The 21,226-nt window shown below is 42.0% G+C and overlaps 1 protein-coding gene across 1 annotated transcript in view; it reads left to right on the forward strand.

Annotated features, from left to right (window-relative positions):
* Positions 1 to 20,211, forward strand: part of cygb2 (cytoglobin 2) — a 34,832-nt gene extending 14,621 nt beyond the window's left edge. The window contains exons 2-3 of the mRNA XM_085356117.1: positions 14,297 to 14,528; positions 20,047 to 20,211. Coding sequence (XP_085212243.1) covers positions 14,297 to 14,528; positions 20,047 to 20,211 — 397 coding nt within the window. The remainder of the gene's footprint in view (positions 1 to 14,296; positions 14,529 to 20,046) is intronic.
* Positions 20,212 to 21,226: the final 1,015 nt, after the last annotated feature.

Here is a 21,226-nt window from a genome sequence, read left to right on the forward strand (position 1 = left end):
GGATGAGACAACGAACATCCAAGAATACATTGGGAAGATGGCCCCAACTGACCGAGTGCTCAGTGAATACCTCAGGCAGCAGAAACCCAAGAAAGAGGAGGGAGACGAGGAACCATCATGGAAGGACAGGCCCCTGCACGGTATGTACCACCGGCAGATAGAGGAGGTGGCTGATATCCAGAAATCCTACCAGTGGCTGGACAAAGCTGGACTGAAAGACAGCACAGAGGCACTAATCATGGCAGCACAAGAACAAGCTCTGAGTACAAGATCCATAGAGGCTGGGGTCTATCACACCAGGCAAGACCCCAGGTGCAGGCTGTGTAAAGATGCCCCAGAGACAATCCAGCACATAACAGCAGGGTGCAAGATGCTAGCAGGCAAGGCATACATGGAACGCCATAACCAAGTGGCCGGCATAGTGTACAGGAACATCTGTGCCGAGTATAACCTGGAAGTCCCGAGGTCAAAATGGGAGATGCCCCCAAGGGTGGTGGAGAATGACCGAGCTAAGATCCTGTGGGACTTCCAGATACAGACGGACAAAATGGTGGTGGCTAACCAACCGGACATAGTGGTGGTAGACAAACAGAAGAAGACGGCCGTAGTGATCGATGTAGCGGTTCCGAATGACAGCAATATCAGGAAGAAGGAACACGAGAAGCTGGAGAAATACCAAGGGCTCAGAGAAGAGCTCGAGAGGATGTGGAGGGTGAAGGTAACGGTGGTCCCCGTGGTAATCGGAGCACTAGGTGCGGTGACTCCCAAGCTAGGCGAGTGGCTCCAGCAGATCCCGGGAATAACATCGGAGATCTCTGTCCAGAAGAGCGCAGTCCTGGGAACAGCTAAGATACTGCGCAGGACCCTCAAGCTCCCAGGCCTCTGGTAGAGGACCCGAGCTTGAAGGATAAACCGCCCGCAGGGGCGTGCTGGGTGTTGTTATATATATATATATATATATATATATATATATATATATATTAGGGGTGCAACGATACACAAAATTCACGGTTCGGTTCGGTTCGATACTTTGGTGTCACGGTTCGATATTTTTTCGATACAAAAAAAATGTTCATGCCTTTTTAATTTGTCATTTATTAAAATTATAAATATATATTTTAACTCAAAAGTACAGTTTTTAAATTTAACCCTAACCCTTGTGCGTGTTTTTTATTTTGACAGCGAATGCGCACCTGCGGACCACTTATGTGCAGCCCTGGTTATTTAGCTCGTCATATTGCAGCCACAGAAATTATTTTGTCCATGAAACCATGAAGCTGCACTTTCTTTTTGCCTTATAGTCTGATTTGTCATAACTTCTCCGTTTTGTGGTAAGCTTTTCTTTGGCTGTCACTTCTTCACCCTGACCTGTCTTATTTGGCTCAGAAGAAGTGAAATATATATCCTCCTGCTTTTACACACGCACTCACATAAGCTCAGCGATTCTCTGCGCGATCAACCTCTCACATGTGTAAGCTGCGGGAGATTTCACTTGTCATGTTTGCATAGTAAGCTAACGATTAATAAGACGATGTCAGAGGAATTGGTGCGCAAATTATCATCACTCACAGATCAGTGCTGTCGCTCTCTATACACAGTTCGCACGATTGCAAAGTGAAAGCAAAAAAACAAGTGCAAATTCAAACGCGATTTCAATATGTCACATATTGACAGTGGCTCACCGATGCCAATGACATAATTACCCAGCTACATTTCTGAAAGAATGCAAAAGCATTGACATATATTTTTCCTACAATAGCCCGACGGGCAGGGCAGAGATAGATTTTGGTAGCCCGACTGGAAAAATCGCTAGCTCCGGGACGTCAGGCTAGCGATATTGCAAGCCCTGTATCTGATTGAGGAATCATGCATCTTTGGAAAAGAGAGTTTATTACAGAGAAATGTCTCTTTCCAAAATAAAAGCTATACTATCCGCTTCTTCTGGGCTATATTCTCAGCAGCATAAGGAGAATCATGTGCTAACAGCTGTCTAAATGACTCGGCTAAAGTTAGTAGCATGCTTGTTGTTTTTGTCTTTGCACTAGGATGATGTCGGCGTAAATGTGCAGTCATATTCGTTGTGTTCCCACTAGTGCTTTCAGGTTAATCTCGTTGAAATGACCTTAACGCCACAACACGGCAAATCTCCGTTAACGAGCTACCGCCGATCGCCCCGTGCATGGGGCTAGACGGCCAACACGTTAACGAGCTAACTGCGCTAACACACTAGTTCACACCCATGTAATTGAGCATTGCATGGCACATCCAACGTACTGTTTTACTTTAGTCCATGACTCGCTTACCTTCAGGGTCATACGTCACATGAAAACCAAAATAATTCCAAACGCCAGATCTGAATAAGGGTGGGGGAGGTGCCCTGCGCTCTTCCTTCTGACTATGCTGTCTGTGTTGAGCACTCAGTGGATCTGCACTCGTCAGTGCAGCCTAGGCGGAGTAGTCGAACGCAGATTCACTGAGCGCTCAACACAGACAGCATCGTCAGAAGGAAAGTTGATAAAATAAATTACAAATGTTGTATTGTTCGATACATATGCGTACCGAACCAAAAGCACTGTATCGAACGGTTCAATATCGATACGAATATCGTTGCACCCCTAATAAATAAATAAATAAATAAATAAATATATATATATATATATATATATATATATATTCTCAGCAGCATAAGGAGCATAGCTCGTTAACGGAGATAGCAGCTGGATAGCGTAGTGGTTAGACTACACGCCTTTGGAACAGAGGATCGCAAGTTCGATTCCTGCCTGGGGCGTCTGTATCCAGTAAGGGTCCTAAGGCTAGACCCCCTATGCTAAGCAAGCCTACCGCAGACATGAGCGAGACAGATAAATATGAAGGCATGCCGGCTCGGACGTCGCCCGGATCAACAAGGTCCGCGTCAGGTGTTGAGGAACCAGGGCACCCTGACGAAAAGTGGGCTACTGGAACAAGAAGGCATCGGTGGGCAAGGGACGAAAACAGGGCGTTGTTGGAATGCTACTACGCAAGTAACCCCGGCGGAAGGGGCTACATGAATAGGATGAGGGACCTATGGATTCTTCGATACCCAACATCCACAATGACGGCGAAACAACTAGTAGCTCAGTGTTCCAACATTCGAAAGAAGGGACTGCTCTCACAGCTAGAGATTGACGAGGTACAACACAAATGCTACGGCAAGGAGGAGTCAGGACGCCAGGTCAGGGGGGAGATATCATCACCCCCACCCGAGATTGGGTACATAGCCCCAAGTGTGATAGGAGAAGAATCGTTGAGTGCGAGAGGAACTGACCTGAAAAATAGGATCATGGCCAAGCTTGAAACCTGGATCCCCCGTAGCCGGTTACCAAGATTACGTGAAGTACCCTCAGAAGGTCTGCTAGATGATGTTAATGCAGCACTACGGGCAATACCTACAACCACGATTACCGACACTAACAAGCTGATCTACAATACGGCAGCAGTGATCAGTGAGATGCTTGGCTACAAGTTGAACAGCCACAAGGGGCAGTACCCTCCATGGAGAAGGAGGCTAGAGGGCAAGATCAAAGTAGCACGGAGAGAGGTTAGCCAACTAACGGAGTTGCAGAAAGGTGCGACGAATAAGGTGCCTAAGAAATACAGCAAGCTGTCCATACCTGAGGCCTTGGAAACTGCCAAGCAAAGACTCACAGCCTTGGCCAGCCGCTTGAGGAGGTACACCAGAGAGATAGAAGGCAGGAGAATAAACCAGCTGTTCTCCACAGAACCAGCAAAGGTGTACTCTCAGTGGCAAGGGAACAATAAGAGAACAGCACCACCAAGGCTGGAGACGGAGCAATACTGGAAGAGCATATGGGAGAAGGATGCAACCCATAACGGCAATGCTCAGTGGCTAGAGGATCTGAGGGCAGACCACAGCGACCTCCCTGAACAGGGTCCAGTAACCATCACAGTGGCAGATATCCAAGAAAGGGTCTCCAGTATGAAGAGTTGGACAGCACCAGGGCCCGACATGGTTCACGCCTACTGGCTGAAGAAGCTAACTGCACTCCACGAGCGTCTGGCAGCACAAATGAACCAGCTGCTAGTTAACGAGAGACACCCGGAATGGCTAACTGAAGGCCGGACGGTCCTGATCCCCAAGAAGGGACCGGTCCCCTCCAACTACCGACCAATAACCTGCCTCAGTACTACATGGAAGCTCCTGTCAGGCATCATATCGGCTAAGATGAACAGGCACATGGGTCAATACATGAGCGGGACACAGAAAGGAATTGGCAAGAATACCAGAGGCGCAAAACACCAGCTACTGGTAGACAGAACAATCAGCCGAGACTGCAAGACCAGACTGACCAACCTGTGCACTGCCTGGATTGATTACAAGAAGGCCTATGACTCAATGCCCCACAGCTGGATACTGGAATGCCTAGAATTGTACAAGATCAATGGGACCCTAAGAGCCTTCATCAGGAACTCAATGGGGATGTGGCGTACAACACTAGAGGCCAACTCCAAGCCCATAGCACAAGTCACCATCAAGTGCGGGATCTACCAAGGAGATGCTCTGTCCCCACTGCTGTTCTGCATAGGCCTGAACCCCCTCAGTGAGATCATTAACAAGACTGGCTACGGATACCGACTACGGAACGGAGCAGTTGTCAGCCACCTCCTGTACATGGATGACATCAAGCTGTATGCCAAGAGTGAACGAGACATCGATTCACTGATCCACACTACCAGGCTATACAGCAATGACATTGGAATGTCGTTCGGACTGGAGAAGTGTAGTCGGATGGTAACAAAGAGAGGGAAGGTAGTCAGAACTGAGGGGATTGAACTACCAGAAGGCAACATTGCAGACATAGAGGACAGTTACAAGTACTTGGGGATCCCGCAGGCGAATGGGAACCATGAAGAGGCCGCTAGAAAAGCTGCAACCACCAAGTACCTGCAGAGGGTCAGGCAAGTCCTGAGGAGTCAGCTGAATGGTAAGAACAAGATCCGGGCCATCAACACGTACGCCCTGCCCGTGATCAGGTACCCTGCTGGGGTAATAGGCTGGCCAAAGGAGGAGATAGAAGCCACTGACATAAAGACAAGAAAGCTCCTTACCATGCATGGAGGGTTTCACCCCAAGTCCAGCACCCTGAGGCTGTACGCTAAGCGGAAGGAAGGGGGCCGGGGACTGGTGAGTGTCAGCACCACAGTCCAGGATGAGACAACGAACATCCAAGAATACATTGGGAAGATGGCCCCAACTGACCGAGTGCTCAGTGAATACCTCAGGCAGCAGAAACCCAAGAAAGAGGAGGGAGACGAGGAACCATCATGGAAGGACAGAGCCCTGCACGGTATGTACCACCGGCAGATAGAGGAGGTGGCTGATATCCAGAAATCCTACCAGTGGCTGGACAAAGCTGGACTGAAAGACAGCACAGAGGCACTAATCATGGCAGCACAAGAACAAGCTCTGAGCACAAGATCCATAGAGGCTGGGGTCTATCACACCAGGCAAGACCCCAGGTGCAGGCTGTGTAAAGATGCCCCAGAGACAATCCAGCACATAACAGCAGGGTGCAAGATGCTAGCAGGCAAGGCATACATGGAACGCCATAACCAAGTGGCCGGCATAGTGTACAGGAACATCTGTGCCGAGTATAACCTGGAAGTCCCGAGGTCAAAATGGGAGATGCCCCCAAGGGTGGTGGAGAATGACCGAGCTAAGATCCTGTGGGACTTCCAGATACAGACGGACAAAATGGTGGTGGCTAACCAACCGGACATAGTGGTGGTAGACAAACAGAAGAAGACGGCCGTAGTGATCGATGTAGCGGTTCCGAATGACAGCAATATCAGGAAGAAGGAACACGAGAAGCTGGAGAAATACCAAGGGCTCAGAGAAGAGCTCGAGAGGATGTGGAGGGTGAAGGTAACGGTGGTCCCCGTGGTAATCGGAGCACTAGGTGCGGTGACTCCCAAGATAGGCGAGTGGCTCCAGCAGATCCCGGGAACAACATCGGAGATCTCTGTCCAGAAGAGCGCAGTCCTGGGAACAGCTAAGATACTGCGCAGGACCCTCAAGCTCCCAGGCCTCTGGTAGAGGATCCGAGCTTGAAGGATAAACCGCCCGCAGGGGCGTGCTGGGTGTTTTTTTTTGTTTTTATGTGTGTGTGTGTATTTACTATCATGTCCTAAATAAGAACATTAATAGACAGGTTGTATACTGGCTTCAGAATTTATTTATTTTTTTCATGCTTTGCAATTACAGAAAATGTGTATTGTAATTATTGTGGCATATGTATGTATACCTATGTAATGTATCCCTGCCTTAACAGGTGGGGTAATCTGAACAAAACTTTGCATGCACGTTGTCACACTTACTGCGATTATTGAGATCTGTTTTCTAAAAAGGTTCATTATAAATCCGAATTCTTTGGATGAAAATGTGATGTCACGTTCTCTGTTTGCATTTGTTTCATGTGTCATGTTCAACTTAACGGTCATCAAAATTTGTATGTGGAACAGAATTTTGTTCAAGTTACCAATAAATGTGGATTTAGAGACTCAGGGAAAGATAGTGATCTACAGCAAGAAGGGAAAATCAATGAAAGTGGACATTGCTGGGGAAAACAAGACACAGGTGCAAACAATCAAGACAGGAGGTGAAGTAAAGCACAAGACAACAGAGGCAAGTAACTGCCAACATAGAAGAGGAAGTGAGATTACATACGCAGGGAAAAATAGACTCAAGAATAAAGTTAAAGAGAAATTGACACAGGGAGGTGAGACAGAAGACACTGCAGTAAACAAATAAAACTGTAAAGTTGAGACTAAATTATATGATAAACTAAAAGTTCCAAAAATGCTCAAGAAGAAATGAAGATCAATAAATAAAATTATGGACATCTGAAAAAACCCTCAAAAGTTAAAGAAAACCTAAAGTCAGACCCAGGGTCATGATAGCCAGGCCTGGGGAGGGTAAAGCAGACACTTCAACCGTAAAAATATGTGTGTGCTGACAACTGATCATTTTTCTCGTCACACTGAAAGATTTACAGCTATTATTTACATATAAAGTGAATTAAAGGACAGCTAGCATTTCCTCTGTAGACTTTTATTAAATAGTGATCTGGTTCAGCCGGTTTAATATATTTAACTATCCTCCATCTTGTTACATAACAGTCACACTTTTTCCCCCTGTGTCTTGTGAATCATTCAAAAAAATTAAAATTCCTGAGATACAGGGCTGAATAATGCTTAGGCTAAAACAAATGTGCCTGAAATAAAATTAAAAAAAAGAAACAGTTGAATCATTCAAATCTTTAGAGTCTGTTTTTGAAACTGTGACAGAGCCTTTTGTGCGCTGAGATTTCAGATCAGAACAAGGTTTTTTTCTGTGCAAAGTGATGTTCCCCTTGTATTCCTGCCATGTTTCTTGTAATGTACTATACAACCATGGCTTGGCTACAGAGAATTAAACATTTATCATTCCAACACAAGAGGATTGGCACAGAAACAATTTTTTTCTACAGAGAAAACATCAGAGAGAAGTCTTGTTTTCTCTAAGCGCTACAGTTAACTTTCATGTTTGTCTAAGCAGAGTAGAGAGCATCTGAATTATAAAGACTGTTTACGTATCGTGACAGCTGGTAGAGCCAAGCTAGAGGCTCTGCATGCGACACAAGTGTTTGTAAGCCTAGCATGACACAGGATCTGGGGGATGTGGATGCATTGTCGCAGAGCTGCTGAGGGCAAAACTCCAGCGGGGAAATAACGGTACGAGGAATTTAGTTAGCTCAAGCAATGAGAAGAATTAAACTGGGCCAGAGCAGAAGTGTGTGTGTGTGTGTGCGTATTTAAATCCAGCTGTTTCAGTCACTGCACTCATTGTATGTAAATTTCAAAAGCATTGTGTTAACAGCTACGCTTTGCATTGTCTGTGAAAACCAGCAGTACTTAATCTGTGCCATCCTCCTGCAGCCAGGCTTGTGGAAACGCTCTCACACACGCACACCGAGCTGCTGCGAGGCCACAGGCTGCTGCGATGAAAACTGTCAAACCCTTTGTCAAAACAAATCTTTGTGACTAGAATCCCACAAGATGTTTTAGTTTCTCTTTGTTTATCTCCATACTTAAGTCTACCATGGTGGTTGAAGAATGGAATTTACTTCACCTAAAATAACTCTGATTTTAGGTACTGGTCAGAACTCAAACCCACTACAGGGACATCAGAGATAAATCATTTTGTTCTGTAGTAGAGCTTTGAGGCAAAGCTTTGAAAATACTTGCTTCCTTCTCTGTTTGAGAACAATGTTCTGCTTCCCTGTCAGATTCATCAGTTGGTTGGTTGGTTTGCCACTTTTGGTCGGGACTGAAATGTCCAGTGCTATGAACCTCTGTATTTATGGTCACGAGTAAAACTGATGATTCAACAAGTTTCTTGAACATGAAAATGAGTTAATTGTACTCCAACGGCCTCCACAGTCACCAGCTCTGAATCCCACAGAGCAGCTTTGGTCTTTGGATATGTTAGAACGAGAAATCCACATCACGGACGTGCAGCCAACAAATCTGAAGCAACAGTGTGATGCTATGATGTCATCATAGACCAAAATCTGTAAAGCACGTTTAGAGCATCTTGTTGAAACCTTGCCATGAAAAATGAAGCGACTTCTGAAGGAAAAATTTAGCACCACCAAACAAAGAGTGCAATGAGTCTACGCGCAAACCTATGACATTTCTAACATTGGGGCGATCGTGGCTCAAGAGTTGGGAGTTCGCCTTGTAATCGGAAGGCTGCCGGTTCGAGCCCCAGCTTGGTCAGTCTCGGTCGTTGTGTCCTTGGGCAAGACACTTCACTCGTTGCCTACTGGTGGTGGTTAGAGGGCCCCGATGGCGCCAGTGTCCAGCAGCCTCGCCTCTGTCAGTGCGCCCCAGGGTGGCTGTGACTACAATGTAGCTTACCATCACCAGTGTGTGAATGGGTGGATGACTGGTTGTGTAAAGCGCTTTGGGGTCCTTAGGGACTAGTAAAGCGCTATACAAATACAGGCCATTTAACATTAAGTCTAAAGCTAGGGTTTTAAAACATAACATATTATGCTCAAAATAAAACCGCATGCTTAAAAATGTTTGAGGCACTAGCACTGTGCATCTGTCTCTCTTTGTAACACTCAACAGTAGTCACCCATCATGCTTGGATTAAATATAATTTTTCCATCCCTTTTATATCTTGTTCTTTTCCCATGCTCATCACTGACATGAAACTGACAGATCTGGTGGAAAAAAAGCTGAAATTCTGGCACTCATTAGCTGATATGTCTTCAGCATGTTAAAGCTCAGCATAACTGTGTGCTCTGTGACTGCCAGGAAAATTTTTGGACAACCTGCACTAATGCTCCCTGTGCTGCTGATTCAGTCAAGCATCGGTTCACAGGATCAGCAAAAAGGGCTTCTTTAATATTTTGGCTTCACTTGTCTGGAGATCAAACTTATTTTTTAATTTCTGAACGCCATTGCTCTTTATGTCCAGTCATTGTAATTGTCTACTACTTGGAACATCATAACTAAAAAAAAAGGGACGTACTAGACAAAAACTGTTTTCAGATTTGGAGTCAGCAAGTGAAATTAAAGTACAGGTGAAAGAAATAGATTTAGAGTTTTAACAGGAATAGGGACGACATTAAAAATAAAACTGTCTTGTCTGTTTTCATTTTAAAGCGAAAACATCAGATCAGAAATTATCTCCGTCCTCACATTTAACGCAGGATTTCTGAATAATGGAAAATGTTTCAGCTGGCATTGTGCGTGAACATTAGAGGATGTCAGGGTGCAGTGTGAAGGTTTGGCAGAATAATGCAGGTCTCACCTTTCCAACGCGCTCCTATTGAGTCCGATCATTCACACCATTCATGCTGGAAGCTGTGGACAAATAAAACACATTTGTGATTTCAACAAATGGGGCTTCGCCAACATTGAATGTACGAGCTGGATGTTCCTCAAAATATTTTTTGATGTGTTGTGACCAAATTATAGGTACTTTAAATGTTTTCTGTGGACTCTCGCATTAAAAGCCATTATGTACTGCTTCACAAACAACTCACATGAATTCAACAAGGTCAAGGCAAACGTATCTTCTACAGCAGTGCTAAAAAATATGCATCTCTAAATATCTCCATTTACTAACATGGTATAATGTTTAAAATGTTACATTTATGTTTTAAATAAATGGACTTTAAAGGCTTTAAGATACAGCAGTTTCTTACAGATGCCTTATTGAGATCGCTGGTTTAAATGCTACAACAAAATGTGGCTCCAAAATGCTCAAAGTGGTCCAAGATGCTCATCTTTTTGAGGCTGAAATTTTAAGTCAGTTGTTACCAATCAGTTCAATCATATTGCTGAATGTTCAAATTATTCCCTACTGCAAAGAGCCAATATATTGAGTGATAAAACTAAACATTTTTCAGATGTAACATAGCTGTAAATAACTGTAAACAAAAGATGGACAAAGCCAACGTGACATCACCCAGTGGATGGTGAAGTCAGGATTGGAAGTTTTAATTTATTTCAGCATGAGTTTTTTGTTTTGTTAAGAGGGTGGAGCGAGGAAGATCACGGGAAAAATATGGATGGAATAATAATAAAAATGTTGTGTAGTCCCATTTAAAGAGGGAGATCTGCATCAGATCGAGATCAAGACAAATTCTTGCAAATTAGTGCTAGAAATGCAAAATTAGCACAAATAAGCACAGTGAGCCATATTCTTTTTTAGACAACAGAAAACTGCATTACACTGACAGCCAAGCAGGAAGCTACCTGCTCACGATCAAAGGGAACGCACCTTTGAGCCTTAGAAGAATTTATATTAAAAATAAATCACCATTTATTTTCATCATAATTCTGATAGAAAATTTGGCATTTTCATAGACATCATAAAAATTGATCTAACACACTGTCTGTATTTTTGAATCTTTAATATTTTGTGTTTTTACCTCTGTGATATGAATAAAAAAGGCTGAGTCGTAATTTATCAGCTAACACAAGTGAGCTAGGGCAACAAGATGAGTTTATAAACTGTACAGGTGCAATACACAATCCCACATACCAGCTAATCAAGGTTAAGCAACAGTCTAAAAAAAGCCAAACCCTATAATTGTACTCACCAAACATAAACATCTTGGGTGGTCTGCACCTTGCAGCCATGATATTAGTCAGAAAATCTGTAAAAAATACTCCAAAAGTCTTCAACAGCACAAACACAGCAAAGAGAGCCAACTTAATGAAGATAGCCATTCATCTCAGAGTTCATATGAAGAGGGAAAATATCCAAGACCAAATCTGTTTTTCCAAATCTGTAAATGCTGTTTAATGCTGTAAACGTAGACATTATACCATGGCAGTCTGAGGATTCACTTGCTTTGGAATCAGTGGCCTTAAGAGGAATTCAGTTTCTGCCACTTCTGAGTTTGCTTCACTTTTAGGATTTTTTTTAAATTTTTTAAATTATTATTTTATTTTTTAGAAAATAAGTAGTTCCCAGTCTGCTGCACGTGGTTGTGGCATTCATTCTAAAATGAACTGCTAAGCCCCGTTTACATAGGCCCAGTGATTGGCCTGTGATCCCATTGTGACCAATTTCAGTGGTTACCAAGTAGCATACAGTGCTACTATGACTGTTGAGAAACTGTGACAAATGTAGCACAAACAGGAAACAGACTGTTCACCTTCAAAGTAAAAGTTGTTCTTTTAGTGGTAAAACAGCTTTTACCTAGAAGGCAACTGGATCTTGTTTGTGTCAAGCATCGTTGCTGTTTGGGGCTATTTGAGTGCTTGCAGACAAGTCAGCATCTTCCATGCAACTGTGGCAACTCTAGCAACCAAAGCAATCACAATGAGGTTTTTGTTGCAGGGCACTGTTTGCCAAAGATTTTACTAAAGGGAAACCAAAAACCTTGAGCAGTTACTCTCGTACCAGTTGTGGAATACGTCCAGAGGATTGCTAAGTTGGTTCCCAATCAGCCTAACATGCCCAAAAAAACATCAATCGCATATAGTTCATTCAAACCGGCCATGCCACCTGCATATGTCACCAGTTTGCTTGATAATATTTATTTGAGAAGGCAAACAATTATCTTTTACCTTTCAGTTAAATCTCAGCATACATACACACACATACACATAACTAGGATATTGCTGAAGCTAAACAACATACATGCTTTAACATGTATTTCTAATATTACAACCTCTGTAGGTGTCTTTCAGCGTGCTACAGTCTGATACACCACGCTTGAAAATTAAACGGCACTCTTCAGCCCACCTGCATCCAATTACACTCAAAGAGCCTGATCAGTCTTGACTGCAGTGTCTCATCAGTGCTTCTGTAATGTAAAGGTTTCTGCTGGGAACTTCCTGCTGCATGGATGGTGCCAAGGCGAATTAAACACTTTACAGAAAGGAATTGCACTTTTTGTCAAAAACTTAGAAAGAGAGAGAGGGAGAGACTGGTTGATTAAAATTTATGGCATGTAGAGAGTTTAAAAGCTTTGGGGTATCATTGGGATGATAGTTTTAGTGGCTAAATGGCTTTGGGTCATTCATTTCATGTGTAAATTTGGATAAAGCCAAAGTCGACACATTCTTCAAATGCAAGTGTGCTTCTCATTATGATATATTGCCGCTGCTGTTATTGCCGTTGTCTAATGGGATTTGTGCCAATAAAGCCTTGCTAGATGTTTTAGCTGTCACAGATATTCAAATGTAAACAACAGCATGAAGATTATTTGTTGCTCCTGTTTTCCTAATTCTTTTGTTCCTTGTAATATATGGTTTCAGGGTTTTAAATCTTCTTTTCCTCATTCTTTGTGAAATTCCTCTGGAAGTGCAGTGTATATATTTTCCATTTCAAAGAAATCCTGTTAGTACACTTACTGTCGGTGAGCAGAGAAGAACACTGATTACTTCATTCCACTTTGTAAAAGTTTATTTTTTTCTTGTTTCTCTGTTTCAAAGACTTTAAAACCACATTTTCTCTCCACGGAAAATGTGTGAATTCAATCAAATGTTCCTCAGAGTCTTCAGTTATTTAAATAACAAGCTTTTTATCTTCAAGGCTTTAAAATGTTATATACTGAATCCTGTAATTGTCCTTAATGATTACAGTGGACATGTCAAATCTTTGTCCCCAAGTCATCAGAGTCTTAAAGGATGACACCTTGAAAGTGTAGTGGAAACTTTGGGGCTTTCTTTTCATGGCATTAATCATAAATGAGCCAGCTGCAAGTGCAGTTTTGGCCCCTTTTCTGCTATTTGCTGGATGATCAGACATTATAGGCTTTGCAGCCACGAGTGAGAAGATGGTTGCCTGCCCATGATCTTTGTGTGTGTGTGTTGGCATGTTGGCAGCCGTTTACCTCATCAATACAGGAGCGGACTTTTGTTCCATTTGACTCACGCCATCATTGTCTTGTATTAACACCTTCAGGAGATCCAGAACACTGCAGCAAAAATACTAACTGGAACTGGAAAGGGGAACCATATGTTTCCCATATTAGCTTTTCTTCTTTTGCTCCCTGTTAAAGTCAGAATTGAATTTTGCTTACAAACATGTTTTTCCTCACATCTCGAATAATCCTACCACGTCATATCTTAATGAACTCATTTGCTCTTTACTCTTTCCCCTTCCCCAAATGCCTCCCTGAGCCTGGTTTTGTAGGACATTTTTGTTCAAATCGAGTTTTTCCTTCCTACCATCACCAAGTGCTTATTTATAGGGGTCTGTGTGGTTGTTTGAGTTTCTTTCTAATATTTTACCTTACAATATAAACCACCTTAAGGCGACCAATTAAAATCTAATTGAACTATGGAGCTCCTGAATTTTGATAGAAATGGAAATACAGTTCAATCTCAACTATTATTTTTAACTTACAGTCATATGTTTGAGTACAAGCTTTTGATGAATGAGGGGTTCGGGACGATAAGCCGTATTTTATTCTGAATCTTTCCCTCATTTGATTTTTTAAGTCTGTGTAGAAAAATAACAAAAACTGTAAACAATAACTGACTTTTGCTACTTTTAGAAATGGTAGTTTTAGAAAGGGGTGCTGCATATATTATTATGTGGTTATTCGTGGTTCCCAAGTAAAAATCAGAAATTCATCAGCAGACTTCATCCTCTGTGGACAGTACTAGTCCAAAATGTAAAAACACTGACGTATTCATTCACACACATCAACCTGGAATGTAAAAAAAAATAATTTTGCTTTCATATTTTAATGATGAATTTTATTCACCTCTTTAGGTTTTTTGTCAACTTCCCATCGGCCAAACAGTATTTTAGCCAGTTTCAGCACCTGGAGGATCCTGAGGAGATGGCACGGAGCAGCCAACTCCGGCAGCATGCCTGCAGGGTGATGAATGCCATCAACAGTGTGGTGGAAAACCTCCACGACCCTGAGAAGGTGTCGTCGGTGCTGGCCCTGGTGGGAAAAGCCCACGCTATCAAACACAAAGTGGAACCCGTGTACTTTAAGGTAACTTTCGAAAATGACCCGTTTTTTGGGCTTTTTTTTTTCAGACTTTGTTTTAAACACTTTTAAACATGTTGTCTGCGAAACAAAGCACGGCAAAAGATTATTGTCAGGGGTTCTCTATCCTGAATAACTAGCAGTTTAATAAAGGTATTTTCTTGCTTCAGCAGCCCCTTCAATTATCAAAGCAGCCCAAAGAATTGTCTCATTACCAGTCTAATATCATGGGGGATATTTCACTTTTGCCACTTTACTCAGGACAGAATTCCTGTTTTACTTGTTTTTCTGTTTTATTTCTCAAATGTAGCTGCAGTGTTTTGCTTTGTGTGTGTTTTTAATAGAAATACTTCAAGCTTTTGTGAAGCTGGAGGCTTCAATCTTTACTTAGACACATGCAAACAAATTATGGAAGAATTTTATGGAGCATCAAGTTTATCTTGTAATCGTTGTTCTGTATAATGTAAAAACATGCATGGGCATAAAAACCAATAATAACAAATGCATTAATTTAGTCCCAGATCTTTAACCCTGTGTTGAGTTTTATTTTTGGATTTATGATTTGTTCTTTTGGATTTAAGGAATATTTATGTTCTAGCTCTATATTTGCCTTGAGTTTAGTATTTCTTAGAGCCTTGTAGTTATTTATATTTCTAGTTCTTGCTTCTTGTTTTATTACTTCATGTAGTAAACCGCTTGTCTGTTCCATAAAATTGCCGTTACTGGAGTTGTTGGAGCTCTGTGCGCAGTAGCGTGAATGACAGAGACATTCAGACGTGTAACCTGTATAGAGCAGCTTGTCTTGCGCTTAACAAGAATAAGCTGCATAAAAGTCTTTGGTACAACATTAGTTACATTTTTAGATGTCTGTAAATTCTCTCTCTTTCTATAGTTATGCTACATGCTTCCATGTGCTCAATTTAGCTCAGTCGCAGCTGACCACGCCTCGAGAGGTCTTTGCGCAGCAGACATTCTGTCACAACAAATTTTTACTGGAACCTGAGATCCTACCATAATCATTGAGACGCTAGAAGACTTATCAACAGATGCATCGATAAATGCACTTAGATGCTTCATTAGCCTGAGAGGAGCTGTTTGCCAACTCACTGTAACCAGGGCACAAACTTCGAAGGAGCTAAAAATGAATTCAGAGAAGCTCTCAAGTAATGTGACATACAGGCACTGGAAGCTTTCCTGGTAGACAGATAGTGGGAGTTCATTTTCAATGCTCCTTCTGCAAGTCATGCAGGTGGCGTCTGGGAACGCCACATTTGGACCATTCATAACATGCTGAACGCCACTACTGCTCAGTGTGCAGGAGGATGATGGCTCTCTTTGAACTCTGTTTTGTGAAGCCAAGTCTATTGTAAATAGTCACCTCTTGACTGTTGATGGTATCAGTTACCCAAAGGCAACTGAACCTCTCAATCCAAACCATCTTATAATAATGAAATCCAAAGCTGCCCTAACACCACCTGGGAAATTTGTGAAAGAAGCAGTTTGTTGCCTTTCGTGTTCATTCTGTCCTAGTCTCATCTCTGTGTCTTATCATCAGTTGTATCTCCATATTTTGTTACCCTTTCTGTCTCCTTTTGTGTCCCGTTCCATTGTTTGTTCTGCCAAGTTTGTACGTCTTAGTCCTGGTCTCAGCATATGTTACTTCCTGTTTTATTTTGATAGTCCCTTGCTCATGTGCTTCCTCTTTTTGCTTTGTTTTGCCACATTCTGTTCAGCTGTGCTCCCAGGTGTCTCCACTCTGCCCTAATCTCCTCTTGTGTACATATTATCTGTGTGTCCTTCTTTTCTCTCATGGTGTGTGTGCCTCTGTCCATCTGTTTAGCCTCAAGCTTGTTCCTTTTCAACCCTGTGTTGCTTTTGCTAGCATAGATAAAGCTGTGATTTTAAGTTTGCTTCCATCTGTTGAGTCCTGCACTCTGGGTCCACTCTCTGCCTGCCAGACATTCTGATCATGATGTTTACATTACTAATCCTAACCCTAACACAGACGCAGGAACACAGACGCAGGAAGACTGATCTTAAAGCAAGCTGTTTGAAATAATTCAAAAGGTAAAACACAAGTCCAAAAAGAGAACCTGGAAAAATACAGAAACAAAAGCTTGAAAACACATGGAGAAGGATCCAACAGTGCCTGGATCGGGGAAGGATTGGGGAAGTGGAGAGAGATGAGGAAAATGAAACAGTTGAACTAGATCACAGACGAGACACAAGACGAGACAAGGGAAGCACGCTGGAAGCAAAGCACAAAGAACACTAATTCACAAGATAAAACAGGAAGTGGGAAAATGCATACAGGGATTTACTACAGGAGACTTGACACAAGAGGATAGAGCACTGTGGGAAGAATTAAACTCCCACTATTAAACTGAGGCAATTAAGGGGGAAATACATGAAGCTATCTATACACTAAGAAAACAAAGAATCGTGGAATATTGAGCATTCCCTAATCTTTTAACAATAGTCCATAAACATCTGACAAATGAGAAGACCAACGGCTGGACTTTTGGGAGAGGGATGTCCTATCCTCATCTGATATAAGATTCAGTCCTTTATTTAGCAGGGGAACAATCCTTCTGAAAATCTACACCCTGGAGTTTTTCAGAAAATTAGTTTTCAGTGATTTATATGTGGACGAACAGTCCAAATTCCTGAAAAAAGACACGTATATATGCGGAGAGCTGTGACACTAATAAGTCCTGTTAAGATCAAATCTCCTTTACAAGTGAGAGAAATGCCAGGTGGCAGCTTTTTGGTCCCATAACATATCAACCACTGCAACAAAAAAAGTGAAACAAATACATTATATAGAAAAACCCACAACAGTAAAATAACAGCGGCCACTTAAGAAACAACTACATGCCGCAGGAGTTAATGTCTCTCTCACACTATCCCAAATATCCTCCTCTGTCACACCAACTCTCTGCATTGCCTCCTTCACTACATCTATGAATCTCCTCTGAATCTTTTCCTCCCGACTAGCAGCTCAATATTCAACATCCTTTCTCCAATATTTCCACTGTCCACATTACCATCATGTGAACCTTCTCTCTTGCTATCTTTTTAAATTAAAAAAAGTTTTATGCACAATTTAAAAAAACAAACAAACAACCAAAAAACCCAGCAACAACATCAGTCTTTACTTTGCCTATAGCTTTCTGTAAAAACTTATATGTGTAAGGTGCTTCACAAGTAAATACAGTTTTCCACAAACCTGGAGCACATTAAAAAGTTAGCTTTTAGAGAAGCGTAGACAGAATCAGAACCAATTAAAAATGTCTTAAACTCATTTTTGTATACAGCTCATGTTTTTACATAACACTTGTGTTACATTCAGTGTTCCTCCTGCTCCATCTGACGGGGGAAGTAGATTATTTCTCTTCAAGTCTTCTGAATGTTGTGTTGGTTCATAAACGCAACAGTAACGAGAGAAAACTCTACCACCAATTAGACCTGCATTGATCACTCTGTGAATAGGTCATTAAAAAAATTAGTCCCACTGTATATTCCTTGAATTTTCAACCTCACGTGTTCAACGCCCGACTTTTTTTTTTTTTTTTTTTTTTTTAGGCCAGTCATACATTTCATACTTCCTGTTTTTTTTCATAATGTGTCACATTATGGCCTGAAGTTTTTTTTGTGTGTTTTTTTTTTTTTAAGGTTGGCTTAATAGCTGAGACAAAACTGAAACTGACAGCCAGGTGGTAAAACTGAAGGTGCTGCACATATAAGTGAGAAAAAACTAAGAAGCTCTGTACAAGGAACAGTGGGGAGATATGGGAACAAGAAACAAGCAACAACGACTGAAGGAGAACATCCAGATGTTTGTCCAAGCGAATTAGGTACCAAACAAACACAATGACCTGATAATCACCTCTGAGGACTGTATACTGCAACATTTATGTTTGAGAAATATAAAACAAAACCGCAGTGACTCAAGGAAGCACCAAGTTGCTTCCTGAATGTCCAAACGCTCCGTACAGACATCGATACAACCAGAAGTCCTTAGATCTAATAACTGGATGAAATACGAGAGCCCACACTGTTCACTGATCACATTCTTCATGCCAGCCACTGGGCAGGATACAGAAATAAATCCTACCAGATCATCATCAACTACCTTTATTCATTTAGTTTAATAAGATAAAGGGTTTGTGGCATAGTGGTGCCGCAGTTAACACTGTTGCCTCACAGCAAGACGGTCCTGGGTTTGAGTCCACTAGCAAGCTGGAGACACCCCAGTGTGGAGCTTGATGCTCTCCCTGTGCCTCCCACAGTCCAAAGACTTACACGTTGGGTTATTTGGTAATTCTTAACTCCAACTGTCGTCACATTTGAGTGACAGTTAGCCTCACCTTCAAGTTGATTAGATAATTTCTAATCCGTGGTCTTACGAATGGGAAGATTAGGTCTTTTACTCTGTACAATATATTCTCTCACCCAAGTAAACTGAAGGCCATACGTTCATGTAAAAGATTTTTTTAGAAAGAGGGAGACAAAGTGGATATCCTCTACTGCCATTGAAGATTGTTTAGAAGAAAACAAAGCCTCATATGCTTTGACAGTTTAGCAATAATCCCCCCCCCCCCACCAACCAACCAAAAAAAAACCCAAACCAACCAACCAAACAAAGAAAAACCCCAACACAAAACAAACAAAGATACATTTATGTCCTAAAAGCTTCAACCTCTCCAGCACGTTCCCAGCATGTTTTGTGCTTCCTCCTATGGAGACGTCATGTGTTCAGCTCCATATAGGATGTAGTCTTGGACTCTACTGGAACAGCTTTTACATAAATCACATTAATAATAATTAATTATTTTTACCTGTTCATAACAAACCTTAAACACACTATTTTAGTCCACGTTTTATGAGAAGCTAAGCCTTGCTTCAGCCTCTGTTCTAAAACGAGCTGTTGTAGCTCCTTGCAAACAGAAGGCTTGAATAGATGGTAGGCGGGGCTTCTGTGCTCAGAGCCGGAGCTATGTGTCTGAGGTGACCATGTTCGGCATATCCCCTCTTTGTTGCAAATCTGTAACAAATTACTTTATGTCTCCAGGTAAAACCACACAAAGAGGGCTATAGTTTTGATTTTGCCAGCACGGTAACTTTCATCCATATCACATTCATGCAGCTGCTCAGCCGATAGAAATGGCGGGCGGGCTGCCACACTTACACTGAGCTTTCTCTCTCTGTGCTTTTGCTTTAGCCACCTCTGCTGCTCTTTCTCTCGACTTTGTCATTTCTGTTCCTTTGTTTCGCCTGTCCACCCACTGCTTTCATGTTTTACAGTTATCATTTTCAATTCTCACCTGTCTCGCCCACTTCTCTGTAACGCTGAAATGAATTCCTATTTCTCCATCACGCTGTTCCCGCTTTACCCACAGAACACAATTTTTCTGCATTACTCGCACCCCCGCCCTTATTATCTCAATAGCCACATTTCCCCTCGCTCTCCGTCTCTCTGTGGCTCGCTTAATGAAATTTGTTTGTCACCTCTTCCTCTCAGATCCTGAGCAGTGTGATGCTGGAGGTGTTTTCTGAAGATTTCCCAGAATTCTTCACGGCAGAGGTGCAGATGGTGTGGACCAAACTGATGGGGGCGGTGTACTGGCATGTGACGGGGGCCTACACAGAGGTGGGCTGGCTCCAGGTCTCCAGCTCGGCAGTGTGAAGAGTCGGGAAGAAGAGGTGGTAAAGAAGTTTTCAGTGGACTCAATGAAGTTTAAAGAGAGGCAAAATAATGTGTTTAAAATGTTGATGGAGATTTTGCGACGATGGTTTTACAGACATGGATCAGATTAACATGGTAATCCGTGCAATTTTGTTTCTTTATTCAACTTCTTTTGGATGCATTTTGGTGCTAAGCTTTGCACGTCTCGGAGATCAGATCAGTTGGACACCAAGTAATGTAGCCAAACATTTTTATTTAACTGCTGTTAGATTTCCACTTACATCAGTGGCGCTCTGCTGTGTTATCACTGCTAAGGCTAACTATCAGTTCGACATCCGCACACACTGCTGTTGCTGCCAGAGGCACACAACCAGTCACTTTCTGTGTAGCATAAAATCTTCCTTTTTATACACCTGCTGAGATAAGACTGCTTCAAAAGTGTTAATGAACTTCTAAAATCAATTAAAAGGTGACCAATCCTTCTGTTTGTAAGCCTGTCAAGCTTTGCATTCTTGCAAAGGGCTCAAAATTGTAGCAGTGGCAGATGCACTTTATTTAGAGACAGATGAGGATAAAAGCAGAATTTGCTAATCGACATTAGCTGTGCAAGTTAATATATTTCTAGAGTTGTAAATATGAAGTGCAACTGCAGCCTGCAAGACCATTATGGCTTTTGCCATAATGGTCCACTTGATGGTCATATTTTATTTTTATTTTTTATTTTTCCTTGTATGATGGTATCTTATGGAGTCTTTAATACCTGTCAAAACACAGCATTTTTTTCCCAGACAAAAATTACTGAAAAAGATCACTTTTTGTCAGCTAACAATAACTAGAGATGGGCCGATGGGGACGTTGTTTCCATGTAAAACAGAGATCCAGCTAAATGGACAAATTAAATGCATGTGTCCTTGTTCCTTTTAAAACAAAGATAATTGACTGACAGCTAATCGATTTACTACAAAACTGTTAATGGTCATTTATAGTTCTTCTCCATTTATGCAAACTACTGATG

Source organism: Diplotaxodon limnothrissa, linkage group LG6 (genome assembly GCF_057381915.1).
Source record: "Diplotaxodon limnothrissa isolate DT_005_m linkage group LG6, D_limnothrissa_male_GT1.1, whole genome shotgun sequence".
Taxonomy (NCBI): Eukaryota; Metazoa; Chordata; class Actinopteri; order Cichliformes; family Cichlidae; genus Diplotaxodon; species Diplotaxodon limnothrissa.